Raw genomic sequence first — 21226 nt, forward strand, 5'->3', positions numbered from 1 at the left:
AGGTGGGGCTTGAAACCTATACTCTGCCTCTTTTCCTCCCTTCCCTCCAGGGACCCTCTGAAAGAACCTCATAAGAACATCACTAGGGCTCCCCAGAGTAGCCTGAAAGCCACCAATTAGTCAACTCTTTTTTTTAAAGCTATCGCCTACAGGAAGAATGGTCAACTCTCTTTACATTAACTAATTATTTTCTTACAATCCCAATGATCTGCAGTACTATGTTCAAAAACAATCTGAGTAAGCCGGGCGCGGTGGCTCACGCGTGTAATTCCAGCACTTTGGGAGGCTGAGGCAGGTGGAACACCTGAGGTCAGGAGTTCGAGACCAGCCTGGACAACATAGTGAAACCCCATCTCTACTAAAAATACAAAAAATTAGCTGGGCTTGGTGACAGGAGCCTGTAATCCCAGCTACTCAGGAGGATGAGGCAGGAGAATTGCTTGAACCCAGGAGGCGGAGGTTGCAGTGAGCCGAGATCATGCCACTGCACTCCAGCCTGGTGACAGAGCGAGACTCTGTCTCAAAAAAAAAAAAAAAAAAAAAAAAAAAAAGCAACAAACTACATTCTCTTTTACTCCATATCCTTCTACTAAGGAAAAATGGGGTAAGGATTTAGTGGAATATACATGAAGTAAAGCTGTGTTTCTTCTATCAGTTAAAATTTCTACTGTTTTACTGATGAAAAGAGGATACTTCTATTACGCAAGTCTTAATAAGGGTTTGTTTTAAATTGGTTCCTATTGGTTGGTGAAAAGTAACTGCAGTTTTAAATGGCAAAAATCAATAAACACATAAGATATAAAACTGGGGCTTTGAGGTTATGAAGCTTAACTAAGTGTAACCATGCAATCTCTGATGGGTTGGGAGGCTTGGAGATTTAATTATTTTTTTCAAAAGCTATTTTTTGGCAGAGGCTTCCACACCATTTCTAAATTACTTTTTGAAAACATTTACCAAAAGACTAAGGTATGACTACCACATAAAATTATTGTCTAGGGAGACAGAACTTCTGCATGAACTTTCCCCTTTGGGAAAAAGAGTTTAAAAAAACAAAAAGTAACATTTATTTGTGCCTAGGCTAATAGAAAGAATGAGACTAAACCCCTTGTTTGTTTTTATTGATTCTTTTTAAGATTGAAACAGACTATTACAACAATATTTGAGATTCCACAGAGAACTGCATGCTTTTGTTATTAAAAGACTTTTGTTGAAAAATTTGACCTTTACCTCTTATGAACTGAAGAAATATAGAGGTTTCAAGCATTTTTGCCAGCACACAGTCATTCACAACAACCTTCTAGATGCTTATTTTCTACCTTTTCCTACAGAAGGTAATATTCACTTACCAGAAGGCCATCACCACCACTGAATGATTCAAAGCTTCAGAGCTCAAAAGTGATCAGAACTCACAAATTAGCATAATTAGTCCAAAGCTTGATTTAAATGTTTGAAGAACAGCAAACATCAAATAATATAATACCAAATAGAATATTATAGTCTCTATGAGGTAATAACTCATCAGCTACAACCACCTAAGACTGAAATTTTCTGTACTTAGTTTCTATTAGTACAACACCTTCATTCTTAATGCTTCTTAGGGCATCACAGGTTTTAGAAATTAATGTATTTTTAGCATTCCACAGTAATGATCACTTTCAAAAACTGCAATATACATCTGCATGTTACACTGACATACAACATATAAGTATTTTGTCACACATCAACTTTTAGCCTCAAATAATAGAATACAAAAAGCTATACAGGACATAACACCACAGAACTTTTGAATATCCCCTTTTCCCAATTGTTAACAGGTAGCACTTTTTCTAAACAGAAAGTGATGAAAAATCCAAAATTTCTGCATCCAATGTTTGACTCCAACTTTCTACTTTATCGTCTCCTGGTACCACCATATCCTAGAATGAGAGGGGTAAAATTTACATTAGTTTTTAAAAATGCATTAGAATTGCTTATAAAATTACAAGTCATACATGTTTATTGTTAGCAAATGAATGAGACAGGAGGAAAGGAAAGAGTGAGCCACTACGTGGAAATGGGCTGAGCAGGACAGTGCATCGCCTCCCACAGCAACCTTCCCAATCATCGAGCCTACTACACTCACACATGGTTGCTGGGAATGGCAGTCAGGACCCCAAAAAAGAGGATGCATGCTATAGTGGGGCCACCATGGTCCAGGCAATACTCAAAGTCTAAGCCAAAAAGACAGAGGCCAGTGGCGCATAAGCCATGCCCTGCTACCTCTCACAACTCCAGTGGTAAGAGACATAATGTGGGGAGGGTTATGGACTTTAGATGGTTAAGCATTACTTAAGACACTGTGCACACACACACAGTCTACAGGATGACAAGTCTTCCTATCTAGAAAGTCTCTCAATTATTTTCAGGTTTACATTATTTGGTTTTTATGATTTTCTTTCATATAATTCCCATACATTTCTAGTTCATAGTCATGATTTTTTGCAAGTCTTCTTTCCACTGCAAATGAATTTTTTTCTGTCATGATGTCTTACCTAGCCATATATATATATATATATATATACTTTTTTTTTTTTTTTTTTTTTTGCTCTTGTTGCCCAGCTGGAGTGCAATGGCACAATCTCGGCTCACTGCAACCTCTGCCTCCCAGGTTCAAGCGATTTTCCTGCCTCAGCCTCCCAAATAGCTGGGATTACAGGCATGCGCCACTACACCCAGCTAATTTTTGTATTTTTAGCAGAGACGGGGTTTCACCATGTTGGGCAGGCTGGTCTTGAACTCCTGACCTCAGGTGATCCACCCATCTCGGCTTCCCAAAGTGCTGGGATTACAGGTGTGAGCCACCATGCCTGGCCTTACCTAGTCATATTTTTATATATTCTCCCAACTCCTTTTTTTCTCCCCAGAAGTACCCACTATCTCATACTCTAACACCATAGATTAGTTTTGCCTGTTTTTGCATGTGTATTTCATAAAATGTAACTGCTATCATCATAGTGTATATATTATTTTGTGTCTGGCTTCTTTATATTTGGTAGATCTATCCATGTTACCACACACAACTGCTTATTTTCTTAGTTGCACAGTAACCCACTGCAATACAGCAAACATAACTCAATTTATTCATCCATTTTACTGCTGATGGATATGTGGGCTGTTTCCAGTTTTGGGGAATTATGAATAGGGATGCTATGAACAGTCTTGTGCTTACCTGCCAGCATACAAGTGTATGCATTTCTGTGGCTATATTTCTGAGAGCAAAACTGCTTTGTCCTAGCTATGCATAGGTTCAATTTTAGGAGGTAGTACCAGTTTTTTTAATTGAATGTATCAATGTATATCCAAACCAGCATTATGAGAATTCTACTCACATTTTAAAACATATTTAAATATATTTTTCCATCAATTTCAAGAATTAATCATTGTTCTCTAACTTCCTTCTCCTGAAAGACAAATCTACTTCAGAGCAATCTCTTATGGCCTCCTTACCCAGCAGATCCGATTTTCTGCCAATGAGGCTTGATGTTTAATCCAGTTAGTCTTTTTTTTTTTATATCTTTGCTTTTTACAAAATATCCTCTGAGCATTCCAATAAACATTATAATCATATTTTTGAAAATTAAAGTATACCTCAATATCTTTTTTGAATGTTATTGAATTTTAAGTTTAAGCTTCTACTTAGAAAAGTCTAGTTTAGAACTTAAAGGATCTCTAGAGATCACAGAATTAAATATATGTGGAAGCTAGCATCCAGTGAGGTTCAAGTTAAAACCTTGGTCTATGGTAGAGCTAAGCCTAAATCAAATCCCTGTTTGATTTTTAAAGAATGGTCAGAAGTGGGATCTCAGTTAATTGTGCTATTAATATTTTTGGTAGGTACACCAAATAAAACCATGGTTGCTAAATAGATAATCATCTTCTAAAGTTCCCAAACTATTTCTGTACTTTACTCCTAAGTAAAAGGAACTTGTATTTTTTGCTCTTACCTGATGCAGTTCTGGTTTTCGTGTCTGAGTTTGAACATGCCGAATAGCTGCCCGAGCCTCCACGAAGGGGTGAGTAAGCCCTATTCCATGTGCCAGGGTAGGAGGGAGGATAGGACGGGTAGTACCACGAGTCTGAGAAGGGTGTTGCCGCTCTTTAAAGGGATAAAAGTAGGTTAGGCATTTTTTCTTGTGGCTATAATTTTTAAATACCTTCCTGTTCCTCAACTGTCAGAAAAAAATATCTTTATCAAGTACTTTTTCCTGAATGTTCTGGTATATCAGAGTTAACATGAAATAAAAACCGTTTCATATTTCTGCCATTATTATGGTCATTGCTATGGGGGAAAAGTGACAGGGAGTCAATGCACTTTCTGAATTTGCACTCAAATAAAACCTAAACTACCATTAATACTTCATATTCTAAAATCTGGCCCCAAGCTCTTTCCAGCCTTACTTTTATCATTCTCCTACCAAACCAGACTAACTGTTCCCCAAATGCTGTATTCTTTCCTGCCTTCTTATTTTCTCAGATGTCAACTAAACAGTCTTTTTCTTATCTCATAATATCTATGAGGGTGACACAGGAAGAAACACAATGAAAGAAAATAACATACACAATACTGATCAAAAGACATATAGTGTACCTTCCCCTTCTCAGAGAATCTTATTTAATAGGCTAATGTCACCACAATTTATTTTCCTTAGCAAAACTAAATGCAGTTAAATTGTAAGCAAAACAAGCCTCTTGAATTAAAGAGCAAGTGAGATCAATGCAAAAAGCTTACCTATTGCTGCCAAACAAATATCCTAGTATTCCACCAGTTCCCAAGCCAGTCCAGAACCCTGGTCCTGAATTTTCATATCCTTGTTGTCCCGTAAAAGCACTGCCAAAACCAGAAGTTGCACCATGGCCAATATTCTGCGGTCCTTAACATAAAAATGATTTATTACGTATCCTCACTTAAACATGACAGTCTACAAAAGCAAAGATAATATAACATTTCATTTATTTCATCTGTACTGAATTATTAATAATGCTCAGGCATCAAGTTATTAACAAGTTGTATTCAAAAAGGTATTTGTAAAATACCAGTTTATAATGAAGGAGAGCATTTCCCATCGATATGCGAGGAGAGGGATAGATTTTGGGACTGGGGAAGGTCTTGCTATAAAATGACATCTGCCCTGCTCAATCAGCTACTAGAAAATCACCCCACTTTTCAGGGTTACTTTCTCTCTGCAGTACAAACTCTTAAGTGGAGTCTCTAAGAGCTCCAGATGAGAGCTGTGCCTCAGTCTCTAACCAAGGAATCCAAGGGGAGGCAGCCAGATATTTATTTGTGTCAGTTGGGAAGTCAGATCTCAAAGGGACCTAAAAAGTATCTTCTGCTCAGAGGAAGTTTTAACTGATGTATACATATATATAAGAAAGTGTGCTAATCTTACACGTATGGCACAACAAATTTGTACATATGTACCTATCCATGTAACCACCACCCACACCAATAAACCATTTCTGGCACCCCAGAAGGCTCCCTCATGACAACTCCTAATACATTCCCATCTATGTCAGAGATCAGCACTACTTTAACTTCTCTTACCATAGTTTGAATTCTGTCCATTCATGAACTTTTTCTAAACAGGATCACAAAGTATGTATTCTGTGTCTGGCATATCATTATGTCTATGGGAGTCAATCCTACCATTGCATTATCAGTTTTTTTCTTAACTCATGTGTCTTCCACCTTGTGAAAAATTTACACAGTCCCATTCTAATGTTTATGGATATTCCACCTCCATTTTTTGGCAGTTATAAATAAAACTGCTATGAACATTCCTGTGCATCTTTCTTGGTGCACCATGCATTCACTTCTCCCAGGTATTTATGTAGGAATAGAATTGGGTATGCATATGTTTGGGTTGTTTTACCATTTTAACTCCTACCAGCAAAGTATGAAAGTTCCAGTCACTCTACATCCTTGCCCATACTTGGTACTCTGTCTTTTTAATGTTAGCCATTATGGTGGTTATCTGGTGGCTAAAAATAATCTCCCTGTGGTTTTCATCTGCATTTCTCTGAAGACTAATGATGCTAAGCACCTTTTATTTCTATTGACCATATAAATCATGGGTTGGGACCCCAGTACTGGTCCATGGCCTGTTAGGAACTGAGCCACACAGCAGGAGGTGAGCAGCAGGCAAGCGACTGAAGCTTCATCTCTATTTAAAGCCACTCCCCCATCACTTGCATTACTACCTGAGCTCGGCCTCCTGTCAGATCAGCAGCAGCATTAGATTCTCATAGGAGCACAAACCCTACTGTGAACTGCGTATGCGAGGGATCTAGGTTGCATGCTCCTTATGAGATTCTAATGCCTGATGATCTGTCACTGTGTCCCATCATCCCCAGATGGGACCATCCAGTTGCAGGAAAACAAGCTCAGGGCTCCTACTGATTCTACATTACATGAGTTGCTAATTATTTCATTACATATTGCAATGTAATAACAACATAAATAAAGTACATAATAAATGTAATATGCTTGAATCATCCCAAAACCTTCTCTCCCCACCCCACCCCACCCCAAACCCCCTAGTCCGTGGAAAAATTGTCTTCCACAAAACTGGTCCCTGGTGCCAAAAAGGCTGGGGACTGGTTAAGTAGATGTCTTCTCTTATTATAAAATGGGCATTCAAGTCCTCTTTGGAGGGCTTGTCTGCCTGTTGTTCAGGTTTACGGGAGTTCATTTTATGTTCTAGACACATATATATGCCAGAAACACGTTTTGTAAATTTTTCCCAGTTTGTAGCTTGCCTTTTCACTCTCCTAATAGTGCCTTTTGATGATTAGATGTTCTTAATTTAAATAAAGTCTAATTTACCCATGTTTTCTTTTATGGCTAGTACTTTTTATGTTCTGTTTAAGAAATCTTTACCTATCCTAAGGTCATAACAAATATTCTCCTATGTTTTATTCTGGAAACTTAATTGTTTTACCTTTTATGTTGAGATTTATATACTTAAAGAATTAATTTTTATGTATAGTGTGAGACGGGGTCAGGGCAAATGATTATTAGCAAAGTTGATCAAGTTTCTCTGATTAAGAGTATTTATAATTTAATCAGGCTTTTTTTTTTTTTTTTTTTTTTGAGACAGGGTCTCGCTCTGTCACTCAGGCTGGAGTGCAGTGGCGCGATCTCAGCTCACCGCAACCTCCACCTCCTGGGTTCAAGTGACTCTCATGCCTCAGTCTCCCAAGCAGCTGGAATTACAGGTGCCCGCCACAACACCCGGCTAATTTTTGTATTTTTAGTAAGAGACGGCGTTTTACCATCTTGGCCAGGCTGGTCTCAAACTCCCGACCTCAAGTGATCTGCCCACCCCGGCCTCCCAAAGTGCTGGGATTACAGGCGTGAGCCACCGCGCCCAAGCCAATCAGGCATTAACATAGCAACCACAACATACCTTGGGAGAGAGCCAAACGAAGAGGTAAAAGTTGAAAGTAAAAAACAAAATGAGAAGACAAACCTCCTTTGGTTTCCCAATGCTACGATTTTCTATTTCAGAACCAAGCACAGGATGCACTAACCTCACACCCGCCCTATTTATGGCCACTGCGAGGGAAACATACCTGTGAACTCAGACTTAAAGCCTGGGGGAGGAGGTCCTGCTGAGTTGGTGAATCTCTGGTAACGGTGGGAAAATGGAGGATACTCAGAGTACGGTGGAGGAGAATACTGCCCGTCACTCAGGAACAGCTTATAGACTACAAAGGCGATCCCAAGGAGCACCACGATGGTAATCAATCCACTCATGTTACAAGAATCCGCCGAGTACCACTTATAATAATAATCAGAGAAAGAGGCAAAGCCGTGCTGCTTTCCAGACTCCTTCAGTTTCTGCAGGCCAAGTTCTGTATAATCTAAATTGTACTCCAAGCCACAAGAACCTCTTAGTACATACTGGTCTTCAGAGGACTCATAGCCTTCACAGCTCACCACAGTTTTTCCAAATTTGTATGCAATATCTAAGTCCGTCTTACATTCCCACTGTGAAGAAAAATAGAAACAGACTATTAGAAACAAACATTTTTTTTCATTTAACATATGTTACTTGGGGGCCAGGTGCGGTGGCTCACACCTGTGATCTCAGCACTTTGGGAGGCCGAGGCGGGTGGATCACGCAGTCAGGAGTTCGAGACCTGCCTGGCCAAGATGGTGAAACCCCATCTCTACTAAAAATACAAAAATTAGCCAGGCGCAGCTGCAGGCGCCTATAATCCCAGCTACTAAGGAGGCTGAGGCAGGAGAATCACTTGAACCCGGGAGGCGGAGGTTGCAGTGAGCTGAGATCGTGCCACTGCACTCTAGCCTGGGCAACAGCGCAAGACTCTGTCTCAAGAAAAAAAAAATGTTACTTGGGCTATATATCCATCATAAAATTGCAAAATGAAGCAAGGGAATGATCTGCAAAATTCACAACAGTAAGTATTCATGTCTAAGGGAGGGAAAATGAGGGGCTTCAGAGATAATGGTGGTATCTGTGTTCTACTTCTTATGCTGCATAGTGCATATATGAATATTCGCTTTATTACTAGTCTTTACTCTTTACATATACATGTTATGTATCCATCTGAACATATTAAGTATTCTACAATTTATAACATTTAAGCAAACTGCCAAAATGTCAACTTTTTGCCACTGTTGTTCAAGATGCTTTCTTTAAAAATACAGATTTCTTAAAAGATGTTAAGGCTCAAAACAGCATCATATACGAGTGTCTGGTAGCTACACAAAGCAACAGAGATATTACATAACCTCAGAGAAAAAAATTTTTCTACACAAATTTTATAAAACCATGGACTAACTGTCCAGGGTCCAATTCTATGTAATTCTCTTGTATTTTTTAAAGATATTTAGAAAAATGCAAAAAGAACCCAGGCTAGCCCCAAAAATGTCCACCTTATAAAAAAATATATGCCCAAGTTTGGTCTACATTCTATATTTTGTGGTGAAAAAGCAATATGCTTCTTTAACTCTTAAGATACAAGCTAAAGGCCAGGTGCGGTGGTTCATGCTTATAATCCCAGCACTTTGGGAGGCCAAGGTGGGTGGATCACCTGAGGTCAGCAGTTCAAGAACAGCCTGGCCAAAATGGCAAAACCCCATCTCTACTAAAAATACAAAAATGAGGTGGGCATGGTGGCAGGCGCCCATAATAATCCCAGCTACTTCAAAAATAGAGGCTGAGGCAGGAGAATGACTTGAACCCAGAGGCAGAGGTTGCAGTGAGCCAAGATGATGTCACTGTACTCCAAACTGGGCGACAGAGGGAGACTCCGTCTCAAAAAAAATAAAAAAAGATACAAGCTAAAGTAGATTTAATTGGTTCTGTTGCCCTTCTGCAAATTTTTGTACAAATTATTTTCCTCTTTCAAAGTTCACACTATTTTACTTCATTTATAACAGCCTTATTGAAATATAATTCACGAATACCATACAATTCACCCATTTCAATGGTCTTAGTATATTCACAGTTGTGCTACTGTCACCACAATCAATTTTAGAATATTTTCATCACCCCAAAGAAATCTTGTACCCATTAGCAGTCACTCTCCATTCTCCCCCCGCACACCTCCCAACCAACTTTCTGTCTATATGGATTTCCCTAACTGGACAGTTCACAGGAATGTAATAATACAATATGTGGTCTTTTGTGACTGGCTTCTTTCACTTAGCATAACATTTTCAAGATTCATCCACGTTGTAGCATGTATTGGTATTTCACTTTTTTATGGCTAAATATTTCTTTGCATGGATATACCACTTTTTATTTATCGTTCATTAGTAATGGACATTTGAATTGTTTCTACTTTTTGGCTATTATGAATAATGCTGCTATGTCTATTTGTATGCAAGTTTTTGTGTGGACATGTGTTTTCAATTCTCTTGGGTGTATATACCTTGGAGTGGAATGACTGAGGCATACATGGTAACTCTACGTTTAAACTTTTGAGGAACTGCCAATTTTCCAAAGCAGCTGGACCATTTTACATTCCCAACAGCAGTGTATAAGGGTTCCAATTTCTCGACATCCTCACCAGCCTTGTTATCTTTTTTATTATAGCCTTCCTACTGAGTGTGAAGTGGTATCTTACTGTGGCTTTGATTTGCATTTCTCTGATGGCTAATAATAAGGAACACTTTTCATGTGCTTATTTGTTACTTATATATCTTCCTTGTAGAAATGTCTATTCAGATGCTCTGCCATGTTTAACTTGGTTGTTTTCTTACTGAGTTGTAAGAGTTATTTTATATTCTAAATACAAGTCCCTCACCAGTTATGATTTGCTAAGCTTCCTTCCATTCTGTAGGTTGTCTTTTCACTTTCTTGATGACGTCCTTTGATAGTCAAAAGTTTTTCATTTGGATAAGATGCAGTTTTTCTTTTGTTGCTGTTACTACACTGTTTTTAAAATAATTTTATTTGGAGGAAGATTTATAAGTTTGTTGACTTAGATGAATAAAACAAGCTAAACTTGTATTGGTATTTCATGTTAACTACCACTTCCTTAATCGTGTGTACTACAAGTAGCTTCTAAGTACTGTATTTAAATTTCAACTCTTGGAATAGGAGTTTCTGTCCTGCTACTAAATGGCCTCTCTCCTGCTACTAAACATAAGCCAATGTATGATATGCTCAACACTCCTTTACTCATGCTATTCCCTTCTCTAGCCTTTCCTCTCTAAAAATGTTATCATTCCTTCCTAACACAGCACAAATGCCTCATCCTTTAAGTCCCAATGACTCCAACCAGATGTGACTTTACAATGTTGTGTTGGGACCTACAAGTAATCTGAGCGCCTGCCTTACCTCTTCTACTAGTAAGAGAGTTTCTTCATTCTACCTTATTCATTTTTATATGTTGCAATTAATACATGTTTAACAAATGACATCACCGTTACTGCCTTTTTTTCCCATCAAGACTCTAAAAGTCATAAGTAAAGTGGGAGTGAGACTTCCGCTATAACCCAGAGAATTCTATGATTCAACTTAGCAGTACTGGGGGAAAATATTGTGAAGTAAGTATCACCCAGTACACATCAACTTCCTCTGTGATTTGCCAAGACCATGCATAAAGGTTGTATCAAACAAGAATATCATTCTGATGGAGAGGGGAAATCGTCAACACAAGTTTCTTGCCTTGTGACCAGTCGTCTTAAATCTCTTTTGAAAGCAGTCAGAATACAAAGTAGAAATATGTAACTAGTGATTTAAACTGAATTCATTTAATAAAATCTATATCTAAAGCACATTCAGTTTTGGAACTTCAAGGAGATGCTCTGCTCGTATACAAAACACCAGCGTTCCAAAGCAATAAATCAAACCGGCTGAAATGCTTCCATTCAAAAGTAACCACCCTCAGTTCTAAGACAATTTTAAAATCAAGTGCTAGAAGCACAATAGAGATATATGAACCCCTACTATTTACGATCTATAATTCCTAATTATCTTAACTTTGTCTTAAGGGTAGGTTGGTACTCTTTGAGGAATGACAGGAAAATGACAACCATAAGAGATCCCCTATCCCTCACCCTCAAGTACATAAAAAGTTGTGAAAATTTACAAATACCTTAGAAGGAGGTCACGGTACAAAAACTAAAATGAGTATTTTCAGGCTTTAAAATCGGTTCATTTCTTTTGGAGGCCATTTCTTCCACAAGAAGAGTGATTGATTTACTTACATATTTTAGGCTGATCTGAGATTTCTGTAGGTGCACCCTCAAAACACTGAATAATGTCCCAATAAACAATTTACTGAATAAAAACCCCATTTAGACTGCCATCACTGTAGTGGATATTACCTGTACATCATACCCATCCCAGCCTTTGTTCTGACACTGTATGACTTTTGGGGTATAAGAATCACAACCAGCTGTGCCTCCAACACATTTCAACTGTGGGATGGGATCCAGCCTGCGGGAGGTGGTATAGCGGTCATAGTGGAGGGTAAGAGCTTTTACATCCCGCAGCAACATTCTGTCTGAAACAGCAAGAAAACAGAGGAACACAAAGTAAGTATCGTGTCAGAGAAAGAAAGGTTCATCCTAATGAAACTCTCATCATAGGAAATGCCTTTCTTGCCTTCTGAGGATGGCTAAGAGAGGATGAATCTATTTCTCAAAGCTATCCCAACAACATTCAGGCCTTCTGAACAAAATTCAGAAGGTCACACTTTTAATATCTCCCTGCATTTCAGGCCAGTAGCTTCTACAGCACAAGTTGTACATCATTTTTGCTAAATCAAAAGAACAAAAAGCTCATTAACCTGAAACACTGTACTACTGTGTAATAATAATAGTGGTTAATTAAAATGGCAAAAATATAAGCATGTTCCTGAAGCACATTTAATGCTTTAAATGTCCATCAACAGGTGAAGAGATTAACATATTATGACCTATTACAGTGGAATATTACATAGCAGTTAAAATGAGTGAACTAGAATTCATGTACCAAACTAGATAGATGGCAAAAACATTTTAAACAAAATACAAGTTGCAGAATGTTTTGTATGATAGCTTTATATAAACCTTTAAAAAAGGCAAAACAGTACTACATACTGTTAATGTCTATATATGTATATAATAACAACATGAAAACATGTATGGGAAGGATTTAACACCAAATTCAAGTAAGTATCTAGTCTAGGGAGAGAGAAAGGAAAGAGATTTTAGCTCTATTCCTAATGTTTTATTACTGGGAGTGGGGGATTTGTAGCAAATATAGCAAAATGTAAAGATTCAATAAAACTGGGTGATGACTACATGTAGGTTCATTGTACACTTCTGTATGTTTAAATACTTTAGGTATTTCACAATTTTAAAAATCAAAACTAAACTATTTCACATACTAAAAAATTTAAAACATACTGACAAGAGACTTTGAAAGGAGTCAAAACAGTAAAATTATGTCTGGCATTCATGTGCAAAAATGAATTTCTAGGTTGGGTGTGGTGGCTCACACCTGTAATCCCAGCACTTTGGGAGGCCGAGGCAGGTGGATCACCTGAGGTCAGGAGTTCGAGACCAGCCTGGCCAATACGGCAAAACTCCATCTCTACTAAATATACAAAATTAGCCGGGAGTGGTGGCACATGCCTGTAATCCCAGCTACTTGGGAGGCTGAGGCGGGAGAATCGCTTGAACCTGGGAGGAGGAGGTTGCAGTGAGCCAAGATCACACCATTGCACTCCAGCCTAGGCAACAAGAATGAAACTCCATCTCAAAAGAAAAATTAATTTCTATGCATTATTGGAAAATAAAAACAAAGTCTTCCTATTTATCATGTTGTGGATTATTGATGGAAGATGCTGTGGATTGGCTCAGTCAACATCCACTTCACCCTCAAACAGGTGTGCCTTCCTGCAAAGCAAAAGGAATCCCAAAACCTCTTGCAGCTATAGTTGCCAAAAGCAATTTCAGTTCTGCCAACCAGAGGGACTCAAGCAAAATCTGGAAAGTAGACTCTAGACTTATACAGTGCTCTGTCCTTCAGCTAGTAAACACAGGCATGGAGACTGTGAGTTTTCAAACTGACAGTATCCTCTCATCAGCTTCCTGGCTGTCATGAAGCTTGACATGAGCAATCTATTTTTCAATGTGGCAGATGTAATAGGCATTGCTTTCTAACATTTTGTGAGTACCCAATTCCCTATATTCAACCTGTCAAATTAGCAGAATTTGCAGCCTCCCAAAATTCTACTAAAACTATAATAAATACATTATTTTGATGATGTGAATGACTGTGGTCAGGTAAAACCAAAGAGGAGATGACAGCAGAATTTTGGAAGGAGAAAGCAAATGGACTAGTGGTAGATGACTAGACCTAAGTGAAAGACAAATGCCAGAACAGCAAAGGGGGGAAACTGAGAATCAACCTGATGTACATAACAGAATCCCTAAAAAAAAAAAAAAAACAGGAAATGGCAGCTCTGGAATGGGAGATGCCTGGAATACACACTACAGGGTGAAAGCTACTTGAGAGGAAGCCATATCCCCACATCCTCTCCCCAACTCCACACTGTTCTAACTCCCTCTTCCCCACTATGGAAACTGTCTGGAGATGTGTTCTCTGGAGAGGATAAAACTGAAGGGATTTGCATTGGTGACCATCTGGCATAGTAAAGGGCATGGGTACAAAAACAATCAAACAGGGAACCCAAGTGACTGTGTGCACTCTGACTGCTGAAAGCACAGTTCTCCTTCCCCACATGGTGCACAAAATGCTAACAGCCATCCCCTTGTCCTCTGTGGGAGACTGGATGACTATTCCCTTGGTAATCTAACCAAGAAGAAGTACCTAAATACATTGACATCAGGAACTTCCTCCAAAAAACAGCAACCTAGGTCACCCTGTTGTGAAGTTCAAAATCAAAAGTGCAACTCCACACTGATAGCTTCCAATGAGCTTTTTGGTTCCCCAGAGTTAACTGTGAGCAGGGAGCCAAGGATTACTAAAAATATGAGGAAAGTCCCTGCTATGGTTTGAATGTGTCCCCCAAAGTTCACATGTTGGAAACTTAATCCCCAATGCAACAGTGTTGAAAGATGGAATCTTTAAGAGGGCTCTGCCCTCATGAATAGATTAATGCTGTTCTTGCAGGACTGGGTTAGTTATCGCAGGAGTGGACTCCTGATAAAAGGATGAGTTAGGCCCCTTTCCCCTCTCTCACTCTCTCCCCTTTCTGCCTTCCACTATGGGATGACGCAGCAAGAAGGCCCTCACAAGATGCCAGCACCTTAATATTGAACTTCTCAGCCTCCAGAACTGTGAGAAATGTATTTAGTTTTTTAATAAATTTCCCAGTCTGTGGTATTGTGTTATAGTAACATTAAACAGACAAAACAGCCCCTAACATGAAATATAGCAACCAGGACAAAACAACAACAAAAGGAAGCAGGAGGAAAAAAGAGACGACGCAGAAGAAGAAAACTTTTTTAAAAACACTGGAATATCCCCAGAGAGATAAGAGAAAAAGACTGCATTAATAAAACAATCATTTTTAAAAGGAATACTCAGAGAAAAAACAAGAGCTTTTGGAAATTAAAAACAGGACAGCCAAGATTAAAAACAACAGAACTGCCAGGTGCAGTGGCTCATGCCTGTAATCCCAGCACTTTGGGAGGCCAAGGCAGGCAGATCACTTGAGCCCAAGAGTTTAAGACCAGCCTAAGCAACATGACAAAACCCTATCTCTACAAAAAAATTATAACATTAGCCAGGGGTGGTGGCACACACCTGCAGTCCCAGCTACTTAGAAGGCTGAGGTGGGAGAATCACCTGAGCCTGGGGAGGTCGAGGCTGCAGTGAGCCATGCACTCCAGCCTGGGTGATAGAGTGAGACCCTGTCACAAAACATAAATAAATAAATACATACATACATACAACAGAACTGTTAGAAGAAAATCTTCTAGAAAGTAGAGCAAAAAGAGGCCAGGTGTGGTGGCTCATGCTTGTAATCCTAGCACTCTGGGAGGCCGAGGCAGGCGGATCACGAGGTCAAGTGATCAAGACCATCCTGGTGAACATGGTGAAACCCCAGCTCTACTAAAAATACAAAAATTAGCCAGACATGGTGGCGCGCACCTGTAATCCCAGCTACTCAGGAAGTTGAGGCAGGAGAATCACTTGAACCCAGGAAGCAGAGGTTGCAGTGAGCAGAGATGATGCCACTGCACTCCAGCCTGGGGGACAGAGCTAGACTCCGTCTCAAAAAAAAAAAAAAAAAAAAAAGAAAGAAAGAAAAAAGACAGCATGAGGGAAAAAAAAAAAGAAAATTACCAGTTCAGGACCAGTTCAGAAAGTCCAAAAATCCAACAAGGGTTTCAGAAAGAATGAACAAGGGAATCTGATTAGACAAACTCCAGGCTGTAATTCAAGAAAAGTTCCCACACTGAAGGACTTGAGTTGTCATATTGAAAAGGCCCAACAAATACCCAGACCTGAGAAACAGACCACACAAAGGCACGCAAAAAGTAAATTTTAGAACACTGAAGACAAAAAAAATTCTACAAATTGCCAGAAGAATAGGGAGAAAACAAGCCATATAGAAAAGATAAGACTTAGAAAAGCTTCAGATATCTCAACAGGATAGAAAAAGAAAATGGAGAAATGTATTCAAAAACTCTAAAGGAAAAAGTCTGGCTGGGTTTGCCAACCATTGCTTTGCTAATGGTGGAACAAACTGATGTTACAACATCTCCTATGATGTATTTCCCACAAGTATTTAATATGAATCTAATCAATCTAATAAACTTAAGGTCAATACCCTATCAATATAAAAATATATATATATATAAAGAGACCTAAATATACTTCCAACCAGGAACCCAATAGGGTTTTTTGGGGAAAGAAATTATGTTAAAGGTCCTGTGGACAATTTTTTTTTTAAAAAGAACACATAGCTTACCAGATAGTACAGGTTACTATAAAATTATTATCATTGGCCAGGCACGGTGGCTCACGCCTTAACCCCAGCACTTTGGGAGGCCAAGGAGGGCAGATCACCTGAGGTCAGGAGTTCGAGATCAGCCTGGCCAACATGGTGAAACCCCATCTCTACTAATAATACAAAAATTAGCTGGACGTGGTGGCACACGCCTGTAGTCCCAGCTACTTGGGAGGCTGAGGCAGGAGAATCACTTGAATCCAGGAGGCGGAGGTTGCAGTGGGCCGATATTACTGCCACTGCACTCCAGCCTGGGCGACAAGAGTGAAACTCCATCTCAAAAAAAAAAAAAAAAAAGATTATAATCAAAATAGTAGGGAATTGCAACAGAGACAAGGAAATTGTGAAACAAAAGAAAGATCAGAAATAAATCAAGATACATTTGGGAATTCAGTAAGATGAAATGGTCTTTTTAATTTGGTGGATAAAAGATGTCTTAATAAATAGCACTGGCATAATTGACTATGCAGCCACAAGAAAATCCACCTAAAGCTATATAAAAATTTAATTCCACATGGGCTACAGATCTAAAATTTCCAAAAACTATATTAAAATAAACTATGCTACATTAAACACAAACTACTACCTCCTCATACATAAAAAATAAGACAATGAAAATGTTCAATGGTTTAGAAAAATCAGACTGTATTAATCAACTAAATAACAGAAATAATAAATTGAATTTATTGTAACAGAGTTGCAATAACGCAAAGAACACTGAACTAAGTTGGTGTCACTAACTGGCTGTGACTTTGGCCAAGGCACTTAATTTACCTGTGTAGAAGTTTCCTCACCTACGAAATTAAAATATTATCAACTCTGAAATTTGTTGTGAAGCTTAGATATAATTTATTATCTGGCAGAGTACTTGAAGCATAACAGGTGATCAGGTATGATGAATATTACTGAAAGTTTTAAGATGGAATAGCATTACCATAATCCTATAGCATCTTTCTTCCGTAGAGATTCTTAAGGTCCAAGAACAAAATTCTAATACCCACGCCCCATTAGTTACATCAGTCAAGGGACACAGGAGCTCCCTGAACTCGACTCATAAATCAAAATCCATGGCAGGTCTCAAACAAGATAAACAAAACCAAACTCCCCTAAACCTGATCATCCCACATTCTTCCACATCTCAGGAAATGGTTAACTCCATGTTTCTAGTTGCTCAAGCCAAAAACCTTGGATTTCTCTTCATCTTCTCTCCTCTCACTCCTACATCTAATCCTTCAGAAGATCATGTTAGCTCCACCTTCAAAACAGGTGACAAGAGAATCCAGCTACTCTAACCAGCTCTCCACTGCTTCTCCCCTGGGCCAAGCGGTCACCACTCTAAGAACTTACTGTATAATATTAAAATAGATAGCAATATATATTAATTCACTGGTTTCCCTGCTTCCCTCCTACCCTCTTCGGTCTGTTTTCCACAGAGCAGCCCAAATGAGCCTTTAAAGATGTAAGTAATTTCAGGTCATTTACTCCTCCTCCCCACTTCAGGTTTCCAGTCAAATGTCACCCTAACAGTGACTTCCCTGACCAATGTACGTTTTTTAAGTCTCCACTTCTGCCCGCACACCATGTCCTCCTTACCCTGTTTATCATACACGGTGCATACCAATTTTCACAATATAGCATGCTATTTACATGTTTATCTGTTTATTGTCTATTTCTCCCCAACAGAGGTAAAGTCCTTGGAGGCAAGACACTGTTCAGAGCAAGCACTGTTCACTGCTATATTCCCAACACCCGGAAGAGTAACTTAACATAAGATTACATTCAATAAGGAATTTTGAAAATTCATTGGTAATCTCTTTAGAATGGTGCTAATTTTTTTTTCCAGACAAATTACTGCTCAATGTGAGCTAAAGTAACGGCATCCAAAGTCAAACAAAAGATAAATTAGGGAGCTGATTAATGCTTTAGTAAAGGACTTAATAAAGAGTATGTCAATAAAGTATCTGCATAAAAAAGTTCCTTAAAGTGCCGGGCGCGGTGGCTCACGCCTGTAATCCCAGCACTTTGGGAGGCCAAGGCGGGCGGATCACCTGAGGTTGGGAGTTCAAGACCAGCCTGACCAACATGGAGAAACCCTGTCTCCACTAAAAATACAAAATTTGCCGGGCATGGTGGTGCATGCCTGTAATCCCAGCTACTCGGGAGGCTGAGGCAGGAAAATCGCTTGAACCCAGGAGGCAGAGGTTGCGGTGAGCCGAGATTGCGCCATTGCACTCTAGCCTGGGCGACAAGAGCGAAACTGTCTCAAAAACAAAACAAAACAAAAAAGTTCCTCAAAGTAAACTTTTAAGTAGAATTTACATAAAATAATTGAGTTTGCTCTGCAAAATATTGTGGTGCTTTCTGTTCCAGAACAACAGTTTTACAGCGTAGATAAACCAAGAAGTGGTTCATCTTTAATTTAAATTTGGTTCTTCTTTTATAGTTTTTATAGTTCTTCTGACTCTTCAACTGTAAACTTCCTTTATTAAATTTATTTACGAACTGATTCAAAGTTCAACAAATTAAAGTTTCATTCTAGGTTTTCAATTGTAATTCTGATCAAGTCTCCCACTCATACACAACTTTCTAGAAATACAAAAGAAAAACGTACATTTAAATACAACTTGGCTTTTATTTTTTGGTAATAAAACGTCCACATCAAATGACTACTCAACGTGATGTGCTTGCAAATAGCACCCTCTCTCTCATTTCAGTATGTAAGAATAGAATAGGCTATTACAGAAATAAACCTGTTGCTTAAATTCGACAATGTAGGCATTTCCCATCACCAAATCACAAAGGCAATACGCTTTCCACGCCATCTTTACTCCGCAAACCAAAAATGATGCCGTTTTAATTTTTTTTTTACACAATTCCAATGTAACAGCATGCGTCATTTATTACATGGAAAAAGTCAAAATCTGTATCTAAATATATAGACATATACGTATTAATTGCACGGAATATTACTGATCCCATGAAAATTCTTTAGACAATTTTAATACCGTACTGACATAAAAGAACCTCTTTCCTAGAACCCACTTATCATGTACCATCACCAAAAAAAGAAAGACAGAGAGAATTATTTTTTAAATTCTTCTCTACGGTGAAAGCCAATGGGAAGAGCTGGTGCCGCGCGAAGTACTTCACTGCAATCGTCAAGAGAAGAGGCAGCGGTTCTCATAAAAACGCGGTGGTTCACGCCTGTAATCCCAGCACTTTGGGAGGACGAGGCGGGTGGATCACGAGGTCAGGAGGTCGAGAGACCAGCCTGGCCAACATAGTGAAACCCCGTCTCTACTAAAAATACAAAAAATTAGCCGGCCATGGTGGCGGGCACCTGTAATCCCCGCTACTGGTGAGGCCGAGGCAGGAGAATCTCTTGAACCCGGGAGGCGGAGGTTGCAGTGAGCCGAGATCACGTCATTGCAGTCCAGCCGGGGCGACAGTGTGAGACTCCGACTCAAAAAAAAAAAAAGAGTGCAATCTGCGATTGTGCTAACAGACCTGCGAGGTCTGCAGCCCTGTCCGCTAAGGGTGACTCAGAGACTGCCAGTGGCAGGCAACGGCCGGCGATAGCAACAGGCAGCCATGACAACAGCCGGCCACGATGACATCACACAGCCATGACAACAAAGCAGATGCGCAGGTGAGTGTCCAGCTCTCCAGTCATACTCAGAGATGAGAAAGACGACAGTGGGCAAATTCCGGGAGTCCGGAGCAGCGAGAAAGGAGACGTTAAGGATCCCCAGACGTCCCGCCCCGCCCACTCGAGCCGTCCCTACCCGCCTCCCAAGACGCCTGGGAAGAGCAGTGGAACCAGTGAGGGCACAACAGCAAAGAGGCCAGACATGGGGAATCCGGGCACCCAGGCTCCGGGGAGACGGCGCACGGAAACGCAGGGCAGCCTGCACCGGCTGACGGCGGCGGAAAAGGGCGAGCCAAGCGCCTGAGGGCCCTGGCAGCACTCACCAGGGTCGTTCCAGCCCAGGGCAGGGCCCGCGGTCAGCAGAAACAAATGCAGGCCGAGGAGCAAGCAGTGCCCGGCCGCTCCCGGCCCGCAGGCTGAGGCCATGGCGCTCGATGAAGATGGCGCTGGGCTGCCAGACGCCTGCGGGCCGAACCTGGGTGCGGTAGCGCGCGCGACGCTGCGCACCTACACCGCCACCCCTAGCGGCGGCGAAGGAACAGCACGACTGCAGAGCCGCAGCCGCAGCCGCAACGGATCCGTGCGCCAACCCTACGTCACTGCCGCTGCGGCCCGTGGGGCTCCGTGAGTGGCCGCCGTGGGCCCCCGCCCCTGGAGCACAGCGCGGCTTGGGGCGGGGGCGAGGCGATGTGGGCGGGGCCAAGGGCCAGGCGAGGCACGGCTGGAGGCGGGTTCGAGGCGTGGCGCCGCGGTGTGGGCGGGGCCGAGGGCCTGACGCCACCGCGCCCGCGGGCGGGGCGAGGGCGGAGCGCAGCTTTGTTGTGTCTGGTCTGAGATTCGGGAAGCTTCTGTGCGTAGGCGCTGCAGTTTGAGAGGCTGAAAACGTCACGATGCGAAATCTAAGAAATGTAGTCAAATTATGTATTATTAAAACCTCAATAACTGTACCAAGGGTAGTTCTGTGCTTTATTCAGCTCTATATGTTCAGCACTTAGCATAGCGCCTGGTACATCGTCAGTGTTCTATGACTGGTTGCTAAATACAGAGAAGATTCAAGCGAAAGGTAGCAGGGAAATATATTGTCTG

The 21226-nt window shown here is 40.5% G+C and overlaps 1 protein-coding gene across 1 annotated transcript; it reads right to left on the reverse strand.

Annotated features, from left to right (window-relative positions):
* Nucleotides 1-1108: 1108 nt before the first annotated feature.
* Nucleotides 1109-20891, reverse strand: SARAF (store-operated calcium entry associated regulatory factor). The gene is made up of 6 exons (XM_054498421.2): nt 20464-20891; nt 11849-12027; nt 7615-8032; nt 4769-4910; nt 3984-4135; nt 1109-1916 (listed from the first exon to the last, which is right to left on the reverse strand). Exons 1-6 carry the CDS (start codon nt 20564-20566, stop codon nt 1891-1893), a joined length of 1020 nt encoding a protein of 339 aa, XP_054354396.2. The 5' UTR covers nt 20567-20891; the 3' UTR covers nt 1109-1890.
* Between the last annotated feature and the right edge of the window lie 335 nt (nt 20892-21226).

Source organism: Pongo pygmaeus, chromosome 7 (assembly GCF_028885625.2).
Source record: "Pongo pygmaeus isolate AG05252 chromosome 7, NHGRI_mPonPyg2-v2.0_pri, whole genome shotgun sequence".
NCBI lineage: Eukaryota > Metazoa > Chordata > Mammalia > Primates > Hominidae > Pongo > Pongo pygmaeus.

Excerpts from the sequence above, each read along its gene's own strand:
- SARAF (XM_054498421.2), bottom strand. The coding sequence starts at position 20,566 with ATGGCCTCAGCCTGCGGGCCGGGAGCGGCCGGGCACTGCTTGCTCCTC. Across the intron at positions 8,033-11,848 it reads GGGATGGGTATGATGTACAG|TGGGAATGTAAGACGGACTT; the intron begins GTAATATCCACT and ends TTTTCTTCACAG. Across the intron at positions 4,911-7,614 it reads CTTTAAGTCTGAGTTCACAG|GACCGCAGAATATTGGCCAT; the intron begins GTATGTTTCCCT and ends TTTTATGTTAAG.